This window comes from Hippocampus zosterae, chromosome 2 (assembly GCF_025434085.1).
Source record: "Hippocampus zosterae strain Florida chromosome 2, ASM2543408v3, whole genome shotgun sequence".
In the NCBI taxonomy this organism is placed as follows: domain Eukaryota; kingdom Metazoa; phylum Chordata; class Actinopteri; order Syngnathiformes; family Syngnathidae; genus Hippocampus; species Hippocampus zosterae.
The window spans coordinates 5,310,089-5,329,251 of NC_067452.1; the positions used below are offsets into that span (position 1 = coordinate 5,310,089).

Genomic DNA, 19,163 nt, shown 5'->3' on the forward strand with positions numbered 1-19,163 from the left:
CTAGAGGTGTAAACACTGGCTCACACGGTAGCCTCAGAACACACTTAGACAGCCACCTGTCAGACAAGTGACGCACGCGACAGCTGACAAGACAACCACTAGCCCTAATACACACAGACACTGCGTTTGTTGCCGCGAATCGCTCTAGCACACATGCGGAACACGCAGCGTCAATAGCCGCAACTCGGACAACTCAACAAAAAGACCATTGATTTCATTTCATTGAAAACAAGTGGAAACGATTTGGCAGTTTGTTTTGTCAGTTTTATTGGTCAGACAATACAGGGCAAGTGTGTGTGTGTGTGTGTGTGTTTGTGCGAGTGTGTTGACAATTCTGGTGTTACTGGCTGCTTGATTGTGGAGTGGGAGCAGCATCAGGGGGCGGAGTCACTTTCTCAGGCGGCTGCACCTCCACCTGTGGGCAGAAATCAGTTTTTCTTTTTTAATTCACAGCCTTTTTATCCTTTGGGTCAATTAATCGACTACATATGCTGTACTTTGCAATTATTGAGAGGACCTTCATGGTTTCCGCTAAGTTGGCATCTATCTACATAAACCGGGTTTACATGGAGCCTTCCTTGGCTACCGATTAGAATGAAGCCAAATGTACAAACAGACTGAAAATGCTCCATATGAACGCCTCAGTTGGAATAAACGGGCCTCAACCATTTGGAATTTCAATCGGGAGCGTGGTGAGATGGCGGCCGGCTGGAGAGGTGACGCACATTGACGATGTAATCCATCTGTGCGGCTCGGTGCCAGATGCTGCGCGGGCAATCGGAATCGCGAGGCTGCTCTTAACGTGAATGACGTCAGTGTTTACGAGAGGGGTCTTCGATCCCGTTTGCCAAATAGGCAGGACAGCGGCAGTCGAGGAACAGGATTAAAAACCCCTGGTTTACGCGCTTGAAAAAAACTGGCAGCTTCCAACCGGTGCTGGTCAACAATGGGAAAGCTTTTAACCACTTGTAACCAAGGTTATAATAATCTTGGATTGTTCACGACAGTTACTATTTAGGACCGTTTTAAGTCACTTTAAGTAGGCCATGCTTTCCCTATGCGATCATCTATTGTCGTCCCAAACATAATAAATATAAATCTAATAATTTTTGAATGACTTTTCAAATCTTCTGGCTGAAATGATGCTCAAGCATGCTCATATCCTCCTCAAATAGGGTTTTTAATATTGGTGTGTGCTGGCCTGAATAAACAATGGCAAAGGACTTTTTGAGCCTCATTGACTCCTTTAATTTAGTGCAGTGTCTGACTGTCCCCCACCTATGAACAAGGGCACACTTTAGATCAGGGGTCGGCAACCCAAAATGTTGATGGAGCCGTATTGGACAAAAAAAGTAAAACACAAATATGTCTGGAGCCGCAAAAAATTAAAAGCTTTCCATGCCTTGTTATGAAGGCACCAACACATACTGTATGTATCTATATTAGCCTACTACCCAAATGACTAAGTTGGCTACAAATACTTCATTTTTTTCTGCACTGCATCCGTTAGAGCAGAGGTGCCCAACTTTTTATTGACCGAAGATCTACTTTTCGATCAACCAATCGCCCGCGATCAACCCGTGACCGCACACGCGCGCATACGTACGCACTCACAGACGCATGCCATTATGAGCAACAGCCATACCGGCCGCTAAAATGAACGTGGCATGGGACGCATACGCTCATGTATTCCGTATAAAAATGCTTCTATCGGCCCTCCAGATTCCCATTCTTTGCCAGTACTCTCGTTTTTTTTTTTTTGTTTTGTTTACAACAGCCACCTGACTAGCATCCCGTCCTGGTCATAGAAACATGAGTCGCAGACTATGACGCAAATCTTCGTTGACAGAAATGTCAACATTTTTACAGCATTAGAAAACATCAAGAATGTTTGTACTCCTACATAAACCATATTAAAACAAAAAATTTCCCTATCCCATCTTTTTCCATTTTCAAAGATTTTTTAAAAAGCTTCAGGGAGCCACTAGGGCTGCGCTAAAGAGCAACCTGCGGCTCCAGAGCCGCAGGTTGCCAACCCCCGGTCTAAACGCATTACCAACCTTCATCAGCAAGGCAGCTTCTGTTTATACGACTGATTGTGAGAGTGATTCTCTGACACAAAAAGGACACAACATTGCAAGCTGGGTACAATGACGTCCTCTAAAAGCCATTAACAAAAAAAAAAAAAAAGAGTGGCAGCTCTACATGCTACTCCCGTGTGTGTAAAAACTCCACCAAGAACTGATCCACATATTTCCTTTTGACGTTCAACCAATTCTATACGTTTGTCTTAAACAAAGCACGCGTTTAATTCCCCAAATAACAGTGGCGCTGTGCAAAGGAAATGTAGGCCATGGAGCATCGTATGTCATCGGCTGCCAAATCAAGCGCGCCTATTAATGAGTAGTACTTTTCCCGCACTACACACTCAGTCGGCGATGCACAGAGAGTGCCAGTGAGGCTGTAGCAGTAGAATAGACTCTGCCTAGATGGCTCCATCCAAAATTAACTCAGCCTAGTTTAAATAGCAAGGATTTATGCATCTTTGCTACTTCAGTCAGAATCGACTAGTGTCGCGATGCACTTCGCGGAGAGAGTCTGGAGAGATTTAAAAATAGTTTTCTTGGCTCCTTCATTGGTGTGTTTGATGTCAACTTCAGATACAGGCGGTTTGTCCTTCATATGAGAAGGATGAGAGTCCCTTCTCAGTCTGTGCCAGAAACATAAACGCAAAGCTATTTAAAAAAAAAAAGGAGGACGTTAAATCCTAACCTCTGGATAGAGTGTGAAATCTGGAGTGATGAGGGGCATCAAGGGTAAGGGCCTTGCTGGATTTAGAACAAGCGGCTAATTTGGACTAGCATCAAGCATGCAGAGCCGAGCGTCGCCTCACTCGTAACGGTGCTGCCTGAGCTGGCAGCCTCGCTTTAGCTTTTGATGTTTTCTCTGTTGGATGCGCGTGTGAAACAGGGATGTTTGCTCTCACCAGTTTCTCTGCCCGCTTCCTCAGTTTCCTCCAGACTGTGTGGTGGGCCTGCACGAACGAGACAACGTGAGAGGCAGTCACGTGGAGAAATCATTGTGGGCAAACACACGTGACACTGAACATATCCGAGTATACCATTGTGCAATTGCGGGGGTGTGCAAACTACAGTCCAAGGCCCATTTGCGGCCCACCATTCCAATTTCAGCGGCCCACGACATGACCCAAAAATATATAATACTAAAAATGTCATATGACATAGGCCACAAGATTAGTTTAAAAAGGTAAAGGTGGGCAGTGACAAGGGGAGGGTGTACTGTGCAACTTTTCTCTATATTCAAAGATACAAATAAATGCAATTTATTTTCAAAACACTGTAGTGAATGAAGAAGATTCAATTTTTGAGACAAAATTTGTTTCTTTCACTTTGTGCTCTTATGGCTGATTTATGAAGGCATCACATGAATGATCCTCCCTCAAGTAAGTGTTTGCAAAATGGTCACCTTAATACAGTTTTTTTTTTACAGGGGATGAGACCCCTGTAATATAGCTATCCTCTAAACCAGGCATATGGAATTCTGGATCCTCGAGAGCCATATCCTGCGTGTTTCAGATCCCTCCCCACGCCAACACGCCTAATTCAAATGATCAGGATCATTTCAGGGTTCTAAAGGGCTTGCTGGTGACCTGATTCAAAATAATTATTTTCCCTTGTGTTCTCATTTGCTGTGGCAGAACAATGAAAGTAGCATCCATCCTACCTCCAGCTGAAAAGGCAGTGAGAGGCCCTGCGCGCGGCGGTGGAGGCCCCAGCGCCCTCCGCCCAGACTGTGGAGCGCCGTCACCTCGTACTGAAAGCACAGGCCCGTTCTGGCCACCAGGGGGCCCCCGCTCAACAGAACATAGTCGCCACATCTAGGAGGTAGACAGACAGGCAGAGGGAACCTTAGTTCGGATTTTAATTATTATTATTATTATTTGACAGACCCACACATGAAGATATACAAAAAAAAACATCTTGCATTTGACAGTTTTAATCATATTGTGTGTGGGGTGCTCAGAAAATATCAATACAGCCTGCCCCCCACGCAGATGTCTTTCACCACAAATCCTATCCTATGGGGGGGGGGGGGGCTCTTGCGCGATCACATGTGGCTTCACAAACACACAGACAACCAGACTGCTCAGAGTATTCGCCAATGGTTTCCGAGTGTTGTAAAGTGGCCCTATAGGCAAGGAAGTACTTTCTGAGGAAAATACTTCTTGACACCATATTAAAAAATAAAAATAAAAAGATTGAGTTAGCCGCCTAGCTACGGAGCCCCTCAGGTGACATCAAAGGGCGGGGGGGTCCTTTGCGTTCTCTCGCTATCATTGCAAGATTACATTTTTTCTCAAGTCAAGTCAACAGTATTTATAGAGCACTTTCAAACAGCCATCGCTGCATACAAAGTGCTGTACATGGAGCGATTTAACATATACAATAAACAGTAAGATGAATCAGTAATAAGTAATAAGTAATAAGGCGGTAGAAAGCACCAAGCAGTAAAACCAATAGCAAATCTAAGTCATGCTGAGTCAAACGCCAAAGAATACAAGTGAGTTTTGAGGAGGGCTTTAGAGATGGGCAGATTGTCATGCATTTTCCCTCAAAAGAGCATGCTGCTTAGTTGTTGTTGTTTTTTTTTTTTGCAACAAGCTTTAAGTTCAGCACTCATTTCTGGAAACACACATTTTTTTTGCTGTCTGTCAATTTGAAAATAACTCCTCAGCTCGACATTATTTTGACTCAATTTTATTAAGATTAATATTTTGAGCCACTTTGCAAATGGAGCCGTGAAAAGCCCTGCATCTCACTTATGGAAGTAAACCAAATTAATCCTGCATGATCAAGCCAAAATTCAAGCTCAGACAGAACAAAGGCTCAGTTTGGGGACTCCACACAGGGAGGCCGGAGCTAGAAATTGAGCCGCTCGGTAACTCTGCACTGTGAGGTTGATGCGCTAAACACAGGACCACCCTTTTGTTTTCCAATTTTGCACAGATACACATGTGTGTGTGTGTATACAGTATATATACACACACGCACACACACACACATCTATCTATCTATCTGTCTATCAATCGATATATATTACCCCCCCACCCCCTAAATCTCGTGGTGAACCAATATAAAATGCAACAACCTAAATTGCATTTTGAAGTAAGTGCAGCACAGGACCTCAGAGAGAGCAGACTTGGCAAGCCCAGCACCAATTCTTCAACAGAGGTGCAAGCAAATGTCACCACAAACGACTTCTAGTGTTCCCTCAAGTGACCTTGTCAGTGCACTTTATTTGCTACATATGCTGTCGTCATCGTTCCAAGCAAATTTGTGAACGGGTCTCCTTCGGGTATGTGCAGCAGAAAATTGGCGCAGAAACATGTCAGCCTCCTTCCTGTATGGCGAGGCGCAACCCATGTAATTAGCGATTACTAGACCAAAGATTATGTATTTTTAAAAAAGGAGGAAAAAAACATGTTTTGCATGTTATTGAAATTAATAGTGGTTTTTTCAAATGAATGAACATTGAACAATAAAAAAAATAATAAAGCACACGCTGTCACGTTTAAGGGAGGCTTATTTATTTTAACTTGTGAGGTTTGATTGGTCATCATTAATTACCCGTAGTTTAGCTTGGAAAAATGCACACAAGCTGAAAAACACGGCCCTATAATTATATCCACAAAGAAAAACAACGGCGTTTTGCATTGTAAACATTTCCAAAGGGTTGACCAGAATCAGCAAACAAGGTGGACACCGGCATTGTATTCCACAACATTTAAAAAATGTGTACTTATGCAAGTTTTGTCGAGCCCCCGGGTGCGCAAGGAGAGGCGGGCGCACGCACTTGTGCAGTGAACATTTGAGCTAAGAGGAGATGTTTACGATTTGAGAGGGGACACGCCACGCAGGTCCCATTAAAAAGCAACGCCATGGTGAGGAAGTATCTATGCTTCATCTGAGTCTCAACCCTTTACGATACTCCCCGCAGGCGGTGGCTTGCGTTTCGTTATGGCCATAAAAATGAAGCATTCTGTCCATTGTAATGTACAAAGTAGGATGACATAGTCTATTAATTCCAGCATGCTCTATGCGTGTGTAGCGTGTGTGCAAATGAGCACCATGTCTGCTCCACTTCCTGGTCCCACTAGTTTTACCAAAGTCTATTTTGTGCCAGCCAAAGACCACCCGGCGCCGCATTTTTCACATCCTCGCTAGAGTTAGCTCATAGCATTGCTGGAAATTATATTGTTACTTCTCTTTCAAGATTAACACTATCCATCCGGCATCGCTGTGTGTGTGTGCGCGTGTGTGTGTGTGTGTGTCATTGTGAAGTCCAGTCCAAAGTTGACACACATTACGGTTGTCAAGTGGCGTGTGCAATGAACACGGCAGCCGGCTATATTATTTTTAAAAACTTTTTAAAGTTATGACATGTAAATAAAAAAATTGTCACGTTTTCAAAATTCATTTTTACACCTGCAAATGGTACACAATGCTGAGTGATGAGGTGCAATGCAAGGAATCGGCCTAGATGTCACTTGTTTCGACAAAAAAAGAAAAAAATATATAGTGTAACATAAATCTAATGTAGATGATTTGAATATGATGCAAATGCACATTTGACAAGGATTAATGTCCTTTTGTCAGTCTTTTTTTTTCCTGCCCCAAATCGGAATCAGCCTCAAGAAAAAACATATTGGTCAGAAGCCAGTATACAGTGGCGGCCATCTTGAACCGACAATCCCACAATGGTCCATCCCTCACCCAATTCTTATATTTCGATTGAGACTTTGGGCATGAGAACTAAAAGACAAAATGCATTCAAAAAAGACCACAAATGAGGGAAGCATGGGATCATTTCAGACTGAAATGTGCACCGGTGCCATGTAATCATTGCCCCGCAGACCTTGCTCGAAGGCGCCCACTTGGTTACTGCGACCTCGTCTCTGGGACTAAAGGCGGCTTCTTTACAGTGGTGTTAATGTTGATTCTATGAATTATAATTTTATGACTACCATTGAGTTGTGGCTTGTTAATTTTATTCGTGGTAACAAGTGCAGGATATGCCTTTGACACTTTTTGCTGCTCATTATAGTTAACCCCCCGCAATATATGCAACTGCACATACTGTATGCTGAATAAGGTGGCTGTGCTATTTAAAATATGAAAAATTATAAAATATTTGATGTTTGATTCCTATTCAAGGTGTTATAAAAATGTTAGTCTTCAATGTTAAACAAACGCTTATAACAACAAAATAACACTTTCATTGTTAAAATAAGCTTTTTTTTTCACATTTTCAGCTTGTGGTGTGCCGCGGGATTTTCTTTTTCCATGAAAGAAATGTGCCTTGGCTCGAAAAACACCACGTTAAACTTTGATTTCAAATTATGTCGTTCAGATGTGTTGCAATTGCTAAGATGTCTGTCGCTCTCTTCACTCTGACACAGTTCGGTGAGGCAACTTTATATCGGGCAAAGCAGATTTAGGCCATTTTAGAAGTACCGGTATCTTTTGGCCCACAGTATGTGTTTTCACACCGTTGTTGAATCAGGTGCATTGGAGGAGGGAGACACCGAAAAAAAATTCAGCATAGGGGCCGTCGAGGACCGGTGTTGGTGAGCACTGGTCTAATATAAAATTAAACGACTACTGCTCCAATTGGGCGGCCCGGTAGTCCAGTGGTTAGCGCGTCGGCTTCACAGTGCAGAGGTACCGGGTTCGATTCCAGCTCTGGCCTCCCTGTGTGGAGTTTGCATGTTCTCCCCGGGCCTGCGTGGGTTTTCTCCCACATTCCAAAAACATGCATGGCAGGCTGATTGGACGCTCTAAATTGTCCCTAGGTGTGAGTGTGAGCGTCTCTGTGTGCCCTGCGATTGGCTGGCAACTGATTCAGGGTGTCCCCCGCCTACTGCCCGAAGACGGCTGGGATAGGCTCCAGCAGTGGAGCTTTCCTTTAGTGGAAAGGAATCGGGAACTTGGGCCTGTGGTGTTCGTATGAAGTTGGGTCACTGTGTTAAATATACTGTAAAAATAATTTATATTTAAATCTTTTGTTGAATACATTACAAAGACAAGACATTCAATGATCAAACTGATCAACCTTCTTGCTTTCAGCAAATCATCATGAGCTTCGAATTTTGTGGCTGCAACACATTGCCAAAAAGCTGGGAAAAGTGGCCAAAGAAAGTTGAAGTATGTTCATCAAATACCTGTTTGGAACATCCCACAGGTGAACAGGCTCACCGGGAACAGGTGCCACAGTTGTGTATCAAAGGAGATTTTCATTGAAAAAGCAACCATGGGGCGAGGTTCTTTGTGAGCAACAGCATGAGAAAATCGTCCGTTAATCCAACGGTTTAAGGCACACGTGTCAAACTCTAGGCCCGGGGGCCAGATCCGGCCCGCCATGTCATTTTATTTGGTCGTAATGGCCCTCCGAGGGAAGACGTAACTCCAAAGTGGCCCGTGACAAAAAGGAGTTTGACACCCCTGGTTTAAGAACAATGTTCCTCAATGTCCAATTGCAAGGAATTGAGGGATTTCATCATCTACAGTCCTCTAATATCTTCAAAACATTCAGAGAATCTCGAATAAAATAACTTGTAAGCGCCTGGTCCGAAAACCAAAAACATTGAATGCCCGTGACTTTCGATCCCTCATGTGGCACTGCACTGAAAAAACTTAAAAAGGACATCGATGTGTAAAGGATATCATCACAAGGGCTCAAGAATACCCCCCACCCCAATAACAGCAAATACAGTTTGGTGCTGCATCCGTAAGGACAACTTAAAACTTGACCATGCAAAGTAAAAGCCATTTATCAACAACACCAAGAAGCGCCGCTGGCTGTTCTGGGTCCACAGTCATTGAAGATACAACAAGGAAAAGTGTTGTGTGGTCTGTCGAGTCCATATTTCAATTTGGGGGAGAGGGGCAAACTGTGGTTGGTGTCCCCCGGGCCAAAGAGAAAAAGAATCATTCGGATAGTTATAGACGTATGCTGTACATCAAGCAAGATTGGGAAGGAATCCCCCCCCACACCTCCCCACAAAGCTTCAACAATCCATGCCCTCAGTTCCCCAAATGTTATTGAATGTTGTTTAAAAAAAGTTGATGTAACACAGAGGTAAATATGACCCTGTTCCAGCTTTTGGAGAATGTGTTGCAGCCATAAAATTCTATTAATGATTATTTGCTTTAAAAATAAGAAATAAAGTTGATCAATTTGAACATTAAATACCTTGTCTCTATAGTGTACAGTCAGTATTCAATTAAATATAGATTGAACACGATTTGCAAACCTTTGATTACCACAACGTCCCAACCTCATTGGAATTGGATTTGTAACATTCTATGACATGAAAACACTCAACGAAGAAAACGTAATCAACTGATCGAGCTGACACGAAGGTGTTTGTTTCGAAACTGATGGTGTAGGGATGGTGTATTTGATGGAGTAGGTCTTGCACTCAATATTGCAAACAAAGTTTTAGCTATTCCGGCTGTCTGTCCCTACAGTAGATGTCCACTGTTCTCAACTTGAATGTTCCTGAGTTGTGCAGTGTTGGTAGATGCAGCGTAATCTAAAGCTTTACAAAGAGAATTCTGTACGGAGCCGTGCGGTGGAGTGCATGCATTGTCACCTGTAAAGCATCACTGTCCCTTTGGGATTCTGGGCGGCCCTCTGCTCCACTGCTTCCTGTTGACACCTGACACAGAGAAACTACTCTTCAAATTGAACGTTTAACATCAAAAGAGAGAAGAAGACAGGGGACGGGGGGTTAGCGGTAGAGACAGGGCGGTAGCCATCTACCTGCTGTGCGAGAACACTTCGAGTGCCACTGAGGGGTCCACCTCCAGAGGCTCCCAGGGCAAATCCTGGAGGATGAGCTGCTGAGCTCCTCTCGTCAGAGAGCGCATTGACTCCTGGAGCACAAACACGAGCATGTGAGCCCCTGTGAGTTCTGAAAGGCACCAGTTGATAAACCAAAGGAGCGAAACCTCAGAGGGAGTCCAAGAGTCCAGCTGACTGTCCAGGACCAAGTCACAAAGAAAAGCCCCTGAAGTTACTGAAGAGAATTTATGAGTGAAACAAGCTGCGAGACAAATCCAGGCCAGATCAACTACGAACACTGAAACCATAACGCAACAGCTACCTGGCACTTCTGGTGTGCTGAGCAACTCCACGGACAACTGGTCCTTGAACGCCGTCTCCAGCACGTGACCGAGAAGGGCAGCACAGGAACGCCAATAAGCCTGTCGATGGGGACAAGAGGAGAGGCTATTTCAAAAGGGACATATTAGGGGAAAGGAACTTTCTAATAACTTGTATACAAAGAGCTGGCTCTCTGGAATCCCTCTCCACTTGGAGTGGAAATTTAACATTTCACAGTGTTAATTTGTATCTCTAACTAACTAACTAACTAACTCTGAAAGTGTTACGATCCAAAGTTTGTTGCTTTGCAATGTTGTCATTTTCTTGTAAATCAGGCTGTAATGCGTCCCAAGAAGAAGAAAATGGTAGAAGAGGGGCCCCACCCCGCTGCTTGGGGAACCGCTCCATCACAGATCTGGAAATAGTGTTTCTCCATCAATTGTAGATAAACTAAATCTCGTTGTACAAAGACTTCCGTTTTCTTGGTTTCCCTGGACAAAACATGCCCATCAAGCCTGAAAATATACAAGAGCATCTTCTTGTCTGGCAATTTGTCTGCGAGCAAACCCTTTCACAATTCCGCCACACTGGCAATGGATTTTTTTTTTTTGCACATTTTTCAGAATGGTGATGTGCACTGTTGTAGCAACTACAGATGAATCAAGTTGATTAAAAAAATGTTTTTGCATGCCTGACTCGCACACTTGTATCACCCTCCGATACTTCTGATGGACTCTCAATGTAATCTGTAAATTCATGCGCAACCGCCAAAGAGACGTGATTAGATGAAGTCAGAGGGTGGGGAGTTCTCATGAGACACGTGAATTGCAAAAGGACAACATTTGCAAAATACGTCACATTTTAGAAACTGTGAAATTAACTGGTGTAGTGGATCCGGAAGTTATACTGATCTTAGTAGTGATGTGCCCGGGTCATTAACTGGTTACATTAAGAACAATTGCATTTGCACTCTCTATTTAATAATCCACCCATCCATGTTCTTCAGTTGATCTGGAGTCAGACTGTGGGAGCAGCAGCTTGAGCAGGAAAGCCAAGAGTTCCCACTCACCAGTCACTTCGTCCAACTCTTTTTTTTCCTTCTTTTTTTTGGGTCCAACCAGAGTGTGTAGATTTTATGAAGGTGCCCAAGTAGGTGGGTTAACAAAAAAAAGAGGGGATGAGCAAAAATTCAGAAAAAAAGTTTTTACGCTTGGTGAGCAGCATATCAATACGCTCAGCATATCGATAAAAGGAAAATACTAATATTGCCGATGTAAGGAGGTTTGTGAATGAACGATGATACCGCGTGGCGGATATTACATCATACGTACATATTGTAGTCATAAAAAGACAGGTCTGCATTCCTATACAGATTGAGAAGGACGTAGTGGTCTCCTTTACTTCGATAAGTCTTCTTAACATAAACAATCTTCTTTGCCTTGTTGTTAACAGTCGGCCAAGTGTCTTGTGGCAGAGAGAGACATGACATCATCTGATGGCAGAGTCGCCCCTCCTCTGAATATTCACAAAATAATAACAAATGGAAACATGCATATGCTGGATGTCCGTTTTGCACATTTGTACTAAATTTGCCTTGAAATTTTGAAACATTTGGATAGAAACCCCATTATGCTTCTCTGATGTAAACACACAAGGGAATAGGCAGCCAATTTGTATCAATTTTTTTTCGCTTAGTTAAATTGTATTTATTTTTTTAAATCAAAATGTGGAAGTCGGGATTAATGGCAACAATTTGTAGGTTTTGGAGTACACAACTTTTCCAGCGTCTTATCAGCGTGATTGAGGTGAAATGTCTTTAAGTAGCGCTTTGAGTCAGTTGGCTTCGTGCTGTCCACTGCCAGCATTTTTAGACACAGTAAACACAACGGTTTGTCCGAGTCTGTCTCCCTTTGTAGTCACAGTGAAGCCAAGCCTCACATACGCTTCATCATATTGCCTTTTCTTGGCTTGCGGGTGATTTTCTTTTGCCTCATTATCTTCGCCTCTCTCCGCCTTTTTTTCATGTTGTCTCTTGAGGGTTTGTCTCCTGCACTTCATATCACCTGCTTGGTGCAACAAAAAAAAAACACACCAGAGAGTTAATATTGCCTGCAATTACACTTTATTCTATTTTCTTCGGCCAAAAAAACGCAAGCTCCCCAGAGTCACACGGCTGTGAGGTAGATCAAAAGGGAGGACGAAAGAGGACATTTATGGATGTAGCGAGGGGAGACTTGTGGATAGCTCCCAGGAGAGCAGACGATGCAGAAGACAGGGAAAGATGGGAGAGGATGTTCAATGTGGCAACCTCTGAATTGGGTTAACCCGAAAGCAAATGAAGATGTCAAGTTAAATGTATGAACACAAAGCTGACATTAGTGTGACCAAGACTCAAAACAGGGTTTTTTTCCCCGAGCAGTTTTGCTCAACAATGACTTGATTTAAAGGTGTAAATTTCTACTTTTGAGAAGTATTTATTTGCAGGTTAGTCTCAGGGTCTTGAAGTAAGGCTTTTATTGAACAATAAAAAAAATTATATAATATATATATATATATATATTTTTTTTTTACAGAATCAAGTGTTTTTATGTCTTAAATTCACATTGTGTATTTCAATAAACTAATTCTTTATCTGGAAACATTTTCAGCAGGCCAAGTTCAAACACAACTATAAATTGAAGGAATATCATTCCAAAAGTCGATGACAGTTTCTCATAAATCTTTTTGTTGTATGTTGAGCTAGTCAGTAAACTTCAATTGGAGTGCCATTAAAGAGCCCAAAGCACGCTTAGGGACGGGAGAATCACACCTGCTTTACATTTGCTATGCAAGCAACATGGTGCCTTCAGGGTGCTTTCTCAAAGTTGTTGCAAACGCACTGCGCCGTTCTGCACCGTAATCATTTTTCTGCGATTTGAACGTTTTCATGCCAAAATCCAAATTATTATTACAATTTCAATTCAACGTCCAGCCCAAACATTTTATTTGTTACAAATGTATTTTTGGGTTGTTCTTTTCAATTAAATCTAAATTTGAGTATTGGTGGTTGAATAAATAATCAATCAATCAATCAGGGGGAGGGAAACTACTTTAAGTGACAAAACACGTAAACAGCATTTGCACCAGTGGGGGGCCAGGGGTTGTAGCATAAACACAAGTGCAAATGGTCAGAATGATGTACTGTACAACTTCTGCTTCAATTTGGAACAGGTATCATCTCCTAAATTACATTCACAGTTTACCTGGTTGACCAATGTGGGGTCGCTGTCTTTAAATGTGAGCAACATGAGCGTGCAGGAGCGAGTGAGCGGCTGGTGGAGAGGCCACGGTTCGCCATCCACCAGTGCCAAAGCGGAATTGGTCGCATGATGCTCTGTTAGGTCTGCGGGACACACAGAAGGGTGTTTTTATAGTCCGGTATATGAGGAATGCATGCAAAAGAGACCAAATACTGATCTGAAGACTTGCAACCAGTACTCTTAACTCACGCATAGCACAGCTCTGCGGTGTAGACATTCCTTTGTTCATGATGAGCAGAGTACCATCCAGCCCCGCGCCCTGCATGGACACCTCGATCTTCTCCACACGGGGGTACAGAGCCCGTTGCCGGGCGTGCTCTCTGGAGAAGACTGCATTGCGGTGGCTGAGAGCCTTGACCCGCGCTGCTGCTGCTGCGACTGCAGTCGACCTAAAACCTGCAGAGATGGTTAAAATTGACAGGTGCTGGAAAGAATATATAACAAAAATACATAAACTAGAAGACATCTTAGTAACTTTAATACATTAATAAAATAATCTCTTTGTGTACATATTTGGTTTTGATCCTTTATTAGACCACATACAAGACCATACACTACAAGGGGTTCCATCCATCCATCCATCCATCCATCATCTACCGCTTATCCGGGGCCGGGTCGCGGGGGCAACAGCTTTAGCAGGGAAGCCCAGACTTCCCTCTCCCTAGCTACTTCTTCCAGCTCTCCCCGGGGGATTCCGAGGCGTTCCCAAGCCAGCTGGGTGACGTAGTCTCTCCAGCGTGTCCTGGGTCTTCCTCGGGGTCTCCTCCCGGTGGGACATGCCCGGAACACCTCACCAGGGAGGCGCTCAGGAGGCATCCGAATCAGATGCCCAAGCCACCTCATCTGGCTCCTCTCGATGTGGAGGAGAAGCGGCTCGACTCTGAGCCCCTCCCGGATGACCGAGCTCCTCACCTTATCTCTAAGGGAGAGCCCGGACACCCTGCGGAGAAAACTCATTTCGGCCGCTTGTATCCGGGATCTCGTTCTTTCGGTCACGACCCATAGCTCGTGGCCATAGATGAGGGTTGGGACGTAGATCGACCGGTAAATTGAGAGCTTCGCCCTTTGGCTCAGCTCCTTCTTTACCACGACAGACCGATACAACGTCCGCATCACAGCAGACGCTGCACCGATCCGCCTGTCGATCTCTCGCTCCCTCCTGCCCTCACTCGTGAACAAGACCCCAAGATACTTAAACTCCTCCACTTGGGGTAATATCTCCTCCCCGACCCGGAGGGGGCAATCCACCCTTTTCCGACTGAGGACCATGGTTTCAGATTTGGAGGTGCTGATTTTCATCCCAACCGCTTCACACTCGGCTGCGAAACGCTCCAGTGAGAGTTGTAGAGCCCCGTTTGAAGGAGCCAACAGCACCACATCATCTGCAAAAAGCAGGGATGTAATACTGAGGCCCCCAAAACAGACTCCCTCAACGCTTCGGCTGCGCCTAGAAATTCTGTCCATAAAGGTTATGAACAGAATCGGCGACAAAGGGCAGCCTTGGCGGAGTCCTACCCCCACTGGAAACGGTTCCGACTTACTGCCGGCAATGCGAACCAAACTCTGACATCGGTGGTATAGTGACCGAACAGCCCGTACAAGGGGTTCCAAGTTGCGGAATTCTGTGCCCAGCGGCGTAAGAACACGTGGTCACGTGGTGCAAAAACTCTGTACCCGTTTAATTATTGTTTTGATTGATGGCGTGATAATATCATGGAGTAATAATGATTTTCATACAACTATTTAGTGTAATTTACTACTGCGTTACTGTGGATTAGTGATAAGACTACGGCGCGTTCCGACTAGGTGAACCAAAGTCGTAAACTGAGGACCTCCTTTATTACGACAAGTAAAAAGAGTTAATACAATTAAGTGAAAGTAAAGGTTGTTGTGCAAGTTGGGTTCGACTTTGTTGATCCATTGTCTATTCCGGCACGCAGAACTTTACTCACTCGTACAAATGTAGCTTCATTTAACAATAGCTACAAATGGCTAGCAGTTTGCAACTTACGGCGTTGGAGGTGCTGGCATGCAGCCCTGATCAGCATCGTGAGGAATTCTTCGATAATAGCATGCAGATCGCACAAGGTCTATTCCAGTGACATAAAATTGAAGGACGCCATGACAGGTTCATGTGCACTGAAATTGGGTCCGGCGAGGAACTAAAAATTGAAGCTACAGTTCTGTTTGGCCCCAGAAGCGCGCCGCAGTTACAATTATGCCCAATAGACGTCGCTGTTAGCTCTGAATTCTATGGTTACGTAAATGACCCCCGACTTGGCCGTGCAGACGATAAATCAGGGCGTGTCAATGGCACATCACACATGTGAACTACCACCCGCGCAAAAGTTTGAATGACGGTCTTTTTACCCCAGTGTTCCTCCAAATTACCTTGACCAAGATTGCTCTATTTTTGGATTGCATCCAAATTTAGTATGTTGGCCGCGATGTCTCATTTCAGGTGTCCTCCAGTTTTATTCTGTAAATGGACATTCATGACACTTGAATGAAATTTGACAAATTCTGAAGTTTGAAGGTCCAAAATCAGCAGTAAGTTCTGGAGCTAATGGAATCAGCAGATCGGGGACATCATTTACAGAAAGGAAAAAAAACATAAATCATCCACATCACCAATCCTCTTCTCAGCCTAGGAGGGCCTGTTTTCACTAGAGACTGGAGGACATCTTGAGTTTGGAAGAAAGTCAATGATAGCCAGATGGAAACATTTGGAGACATTTTCTGCTCCATATTAACAAACTTGTATCAAAGTCTTCTTTGTTGTTTGTTGAATCAAAGGACCAATAGACTAACGATGCACATTTTGAGTCTTGATTTTCAGCCTCTTAACCAATGTTTAAAACATGACGGACCTCGGAGCAAATCTTTTTTTTTTGTCATTTCTTGATTATTTCATTTTAAATATTCTATACATAGGCTATTTTGGTGAGTCTGTTTAATACTGGGCAGTATTTAATCTTGAAATCATTCATCATTAAATTACACTGGTTCACAATTACTTATGAGCAAGCAAACGATTGAGGGGTGGGGGTGGGGGGGTCTATGAAAGCTCAATTAGGATCTGCACATGGGCGCACATGGCATTGAGGACGAGGGTGCCTTCGATCCGTCCGCTCCACCTTTGCCGCATAAAGCCAGAAGAATCTCCAGTAAAACAGAGGACGAATGTTCCTCTTCCATTGGGACAGGCCTGGAGCCTGCAGAGCATATGTTGTGCACCAAACTACTGATGCGTTTACGTTACACCCAAAATGTTGGGATTTATCATTCTTAGTCAGATTCTTAAATCAATATCTTCCTGAGCAAGTCAAACAAATCTTACAAGCCCGCCATAGACTTGATGTTGATGTCACGTGTTAATGGCTGCCATGCCATGGGCCTCTTGTAGTGATGTTTCTCGCCTTAAGTTGCTGCGTGGTCTCCTTCTGTCTCTTTTACTTGACATGTGCTGCCGTCTTTCGCCAGCATTGTTATTTGCTGTGTGCCTCGGTTTGTGATGACTTCGAGCATGTCCTCTCGTATCCCTGCTTCTCACATGGGAGTTTCGCGTCTGCTGCACAGGTGCCGTCCACGCCTCATTCCCTCGGCTTATCACTCTCTATTTCGTGTCGGGTGACTTTTGGCACGTGTTGGCCGTGCGCCGCGAGTGGGCCCCCTGCCTTTGGCTTTGTGCGTGCTCGCCCTCTGGGCCTTGTTCGCGATTGAGTGTTCCCCCCTTGAGTTGACTGTAGTTCCCTCATTGAGGCCGCGGATGACCAAGTTGACCACTGTTGAAGGTGCCGCAGGTCCGCCCGCGTTGAAGCTTGCCAGTGTGTTGATCTGGATGTTGTCTAAGATGTGCCTCAGGCACTGCAAGTTCTGGGGCAAGGGCTGTCGTTGCTTGTGAGGGTGATGGGCCTCTTACAATCCTGGGCAACAGAAATGCAGGAGTTCTCGTTCTGCTGTCCGCAGTCCCTCCAAAAGGAAGATCTCTGCGGCGCGCCAGCTTGCTTTGGAGGTGTATATCACTTCCATACTGAGTTGGTGGAAGTGCAGTCCCTCTTGCGGGAATATCTCCTTCCTGCCTCTACTGCAGTGTTGGGTGCATCCATCCCACCCGTGCTGGTGCATGCCTGGGTTGTTGAGACTGTTTCTCTGGCTGCCTCTGGGGATTTGTGGGTTGAGTTGATCTCCACACTCCCCCTTTTGCCATTGGGGGTGCGCTGTAATTCTACCAGGGGTGTTCCTATGTCTTAGGCTGCCGTGAAGGATGTACCCTTGGAGAACATTTGTGCTGCTGCCTACGAGGTGATGAATATTGTCCCTGCTCGGTATCGGCACCTATTCAAGGACACGACTCTCAGCCTCGATAAATGTACTATTACTCATAATGATTCAGCAAAAAAATCTCTGCACTATATTTAATTGAACGCTCTCTTTTCAAATGCACATTAAGAGTATAAGTAGAATTGCGTTCTTTTGAACCGATGCAATATCACTCAGACACGTCCCATTTGTTCTCCTGGTGACGCAGAAATCATAATTCATGCGTTTGTTCTGACTCATCTCGATTATTGCAACATATTGCTCTCTGTTCTTCCCACGTCCTATGTTAAAAGCTTGCAGCTTGTACAAAACACTGCAGCTTGACTCCGGATGAGGACAAGGAAGTTTAATCACACGACCCTGATACTCGCCAACTTGCTTTGGTTTCCGGTCCATTTGAGATGATTTCAAGGTTTTGCTACTTACTTATAAAGGACTTGTATTAGGAACTTGGTATCTTCTATGTTCCGCCCGAACTCTTCGTTCACATCATGCTGGTCTTTTAGGCATCCATTGAGCCAAAAGGAGTCCACAGGTTCACAAGCATTTTGTAGTGGGCTCCAGTGTTCTGGAATTGAATTACAGCTGCTTGAAATGTTTGAAACCCACCTTAAGACTCATTGTATACAGTAGTCTTGCATTTTGTTGAACTTGGTGTTGGCCTGTTTGATTGCCGCTTCCTCTGTTTGTCCTTGCCTCCACCCAATTGGATGTTGTTGTAACGGCTTCTGCTCCGATCGATATGGACATGATGCACACTGAGCTGGACAAGAACTTGGTCAACTACTCGGAGACGCTGCTTTGAAGACTTCTTCATTAACTAACTGGGGGCTTTTCTATCATTCTAACATTGTGTGGCAGCCATCTCGTTACCTCTGGGTCACGCGTCCTAGACGCATAATTTTCTCGCGGGACGCACAGTTCCAAATAATGTGCGTTTTTGGGAGCAAGGAAATTTCTCAGTCAAAACTACAACAACAACAAAAAACTACGGCAGGTCGGAGGATTTTACGGTAACGATCGTTACCGGTAGCGTGTCGTTTCCGTGGTGTCATTTTGACGGTACCGTTAAAATGTTTAACCATAAAAGTCACCGCACACGAGTTGACTGCACGCGATCAAGTCTCTGAGAGACTCTCCTATGTGATCAACGCGATTTCACTGTCTGTATGTGTGTTTGTGGTGTGTGAGTGTATTTCTTCTAATTTACTTTCGTTTCGTTTTGTTTTGAGTGTTGGGGGGACGGAACAGATAACGTTATGTGCGCATGCGGGTTTAGTCTTCAAACTGAGGAATCGCGCGGATGAAAGTTTGAGATGGCGGTAACCCCCCCCCCCAAAGGTCTACTAATTA

At 44.3% G+C, this 19,163-nt stretch overlaps 1 protein-coding gene across 1 annotated transcript; it reads right to left on the reverse strand.

The window, feature by feature from the left end:
* Positions 1 to 242: 242 nt before the first annotated feature.
* On the reverse strand, positions 243 to 15,661 carry mrpl39 (mitochondrial ribosomal protein L39). The gene is made up of 10 exons (XM_052058894.1): positions 15,499 to 15,661; positions 13,677 to 13,883; positions 13,431 to 13,570; positions 10,190 to 10,289; positions 10,035 to 10,102; positions 9,847 to 9,959; positions 9,677 to 9,742; positions 3,745 to 3,898; positions 2,987 to 3,034; positions 243 to 415 (listed from the first exon to the last, which is right to left on the reverse strand). Exons 1-10 carry the CDS (start codon positions 15,533 to 15,535, stop codon positions 341 to 343), a joined length of 1,008 nt encoding a protein of 335 aa, XP_051914854.1. The 5' UTR covers positions 15,536 to 15,661; the 3' UTR covers positions 243 to 340.
* Between the last annotated feature and the right edge of the window lie 3,502 nt (positions 15,662 to 19,163).

Excerpts from the sequence above, each read along its gene's own strand:
- mrpl39 (XM_052058894.1), bottom strand. The coding sequence starts at position 15,535 with ATGCTGATCAGGGCTGCATGCCAGCACCTCCAACGCC. Across the intron at positions 10,290-13,430 it reads ACCCCACATTGGTCAACCAG|GCTTATTGGCGTTCCTGTGC; the intron begins GTAAACTGTGAA and ends CCCCATCGACAG. Across the intron at positions 416-2,986 it reads GGAAGCGGGCAGAGAAACTG|GTGGAGGTGCAGCCGCCTGA; the intron begins GTGAGAGCAAAC and ends TTCTGCCCACAG.